The sequence below is a fragment of the Apis dorsata genome, unplaced genomic scaffold (genome assembly GCF_000469605.1).
Source record: "Apis dorsata unplaced genomic scaffold, Apis dorsata 1.3 scaffold_29, whole genome shotgun sequence".
Classification (NCBI taxonomy): Eukaryota; Metazoa; Arthropoda; class Insecta; order Hymenoptera; family Apidae; genus Apis; species Apis dorsata.
In genome coordinates, this window is record NW_006263331.1 from 249,926 (window position 1) to 252,024 (window position 2,099).

Genomic DNA, 2,099 nt, shown 5'->3' on the forward strand with positions numbered 1-2,099 from the left:
GAGCTGTAAGATAGATCCATAAAACACGTTATTATGCTATTAGAGATCAAAATTTTTAATTACGATTAATTATTAATATCTTCGATAATTTTTTACGTTTTAGTTTTCTTTTCGGGTTTTCTTCCATCCCTCTTAGCACGTATATATAATATATATGAACGTGTTTACAGTTCCAATTATACCAGAGTTTCTGTACGATATCAAGCATCCGAATGCAACGTTGAGCCAACATTTCGAACAAAGTGGACGAGCAACGGTCACCGGTGTTCATCCAACGAGTATCAATATCGTGACCTCCACGAGCCCGAGTGTGACAACCACGCCGAAATGCCTTTGCGCTTCGACAACCAAAACGAATGATTCTCAATTGGAATTTCTTTACCCGAGCACATCCCCGTCTAGCATCGAGTCGACGACGATGGGTTTGCTTGGTAAGAGAAAACCCATTTTTCATTTTTTTTTTCATTTTCCAATACGATTGATAAAAATTTCAATATTAATTATTTTCCAGGGACCACGAGCAGCGGCGAAACGGGTACAACGATAGAATCGGAGGAAAAACAACGACACCGCGAGTTGCTTCAGGAAACGGTTGCCGTTGGTATAATGTTCGCCTCGAAGGCTTTCGTTCAATTGCTGGCAAATCCGATCGTCGGCCCCCTTACCCACAAGTAAACTTCACAACTTTTTACTCTACTACGTGATATCTGTTCTTCTTCACATATCTATCCGTATCTTCATCTTTTCATTTTATTTTAATTACACCGTTTACGTTTATTTACAGGATCGGTTACAGCATACCTATGTTCACCGGTTTCATTATTATGTTCATTTCCACTTTGATATTCGCATTTGGACGAAGTTACGGCATTCTTTTCTTAGCAAGAGCCCTTCAAGGTATTGGTTCGTCGTGCTCGAGCGTATCTGGTAAATTCTTTATTTTTTTAATTTTCCTTTTGTATGTTAATTACGAGATTCAAAAGATAATAATAATAATAATAATAATAATAATAATGATAATAATGATAATAATGATGATAATAATAATATAATAATAATAATAATAAATGTAAGTTTTAATTGATTCGAGTACGATATAATGACAGGTATGGGTATGCTGGCTGAAAGATACCAAGATGACAAAGAGCGTGGAAACGCAATGGGTATCGCGCTCGGTGGATTGGCCCTTGGTGTTCTCATAGGTCCACCATTCGGCGGTGTAATGTACGAATTCGTTGGGAAATCTGCTCCGTTCTTGATACTTTCTGCTTTGGCACTTGGTGATGGAAGTAACTATCTGCATAGCTTTACATTTTATGATCACTTTACTTCTTACTTTGCCTTTGCTCTTTTATTCTTCTGCTTGGTATCATTCCACAGTTTTACAACTTTTGGTGCTTCAACCGTCCGTCGTATACACTGAAGCGGATCCACCATCGCTAAAAACACTCATCACCGATCCTTATATCGTTTTGGCCGCTGGTATATATAATTATTAACCGTTAAATGAATTATGAACACGAGGTTGATGCGGTCTTTCAAAATTTAAGTCAATAATTGTTTAATGTATATTGATGTAATATTATTTGAAAATTTATGTATATCGTTCCTTCCTGTCTCGTTACGTTTAAAATACTGTCAAGAAAAGTTAAATTTCATTTATCAATTCGATAAAAATTATACATTAAATGAAATAATTCAACGGCAGCAATGAGTTCAATAATCAATCGAAAATTTCGTATTTCAGGCGCAATAACATTCGCCAATATGGGTATCGCTATGCTTGAGCCCAGTCTTCCAATTTGGATGATGGATACGATGTGTGCAAGTAGATGGGAACAAGGTGCTACGTTTCTGCCGGCAAGCATTAGTTATTTAATCGGAACTAATCTTTTTGGACCACTTGGGCATAGAATGGGCAGGTTAGGGGATATTATTTATCAATGAATATTATATTTTTGCAACAAAAAAATTATACAAATTATATTTTATAAAAATTTAATTATACTAGGAATGAATAAGTAAACCCGTGATTACCATCGCCTGGATAGCTCAGTCGGTAGAGCATCAGACTTTTAATCTGAGGGTCCAGGGTTCGA

General features: G+C 36.3%; 1 protein-coding gene across 7 annotated transcripts in view; it reads left to right on the top strand.

The window, feature by feature from the left end:
• Positions 1 to 2,099, top strand: part of LOC102677683 (synaptic vesicular amine transporter) — a 12,498-nt gene that overhangs the window by 8,341 nt on the left and 2,058 nt on the right. For 6 of the 7 annotated variants that reach the window (XM_006608091.2, XM_031511082.1, XM_031511080.1 and 3 more), the window contains exons 3-8: positions 171 to 431; positions 512 to 671; positions 785 to 927; positions 1,107 to 1,289; positions 1,381 to 1,482; positions 1,748 to 1,922. In XM_006608091.2, coding sequence (XP_006608154.1) covers positions 171 to 431; positions 512 to 671; positions 785 to 927; positions 1,107 to 1,289; positions 1,381 to 1,482; positions 1,748 to 1,922 — 1,024 coding nt within the window. The remainder of the gene's footprint in view (positions 1 to 170; positions 432 to 511; positions 672 to 784; positions 928 to 1,106; positions 1,290 to 1,380; positions 1,483 to 1,747; positions 1,923 to 2,099) is intronic. The other variant, XM_006608093.2, reaches the window with a different exon arrangement.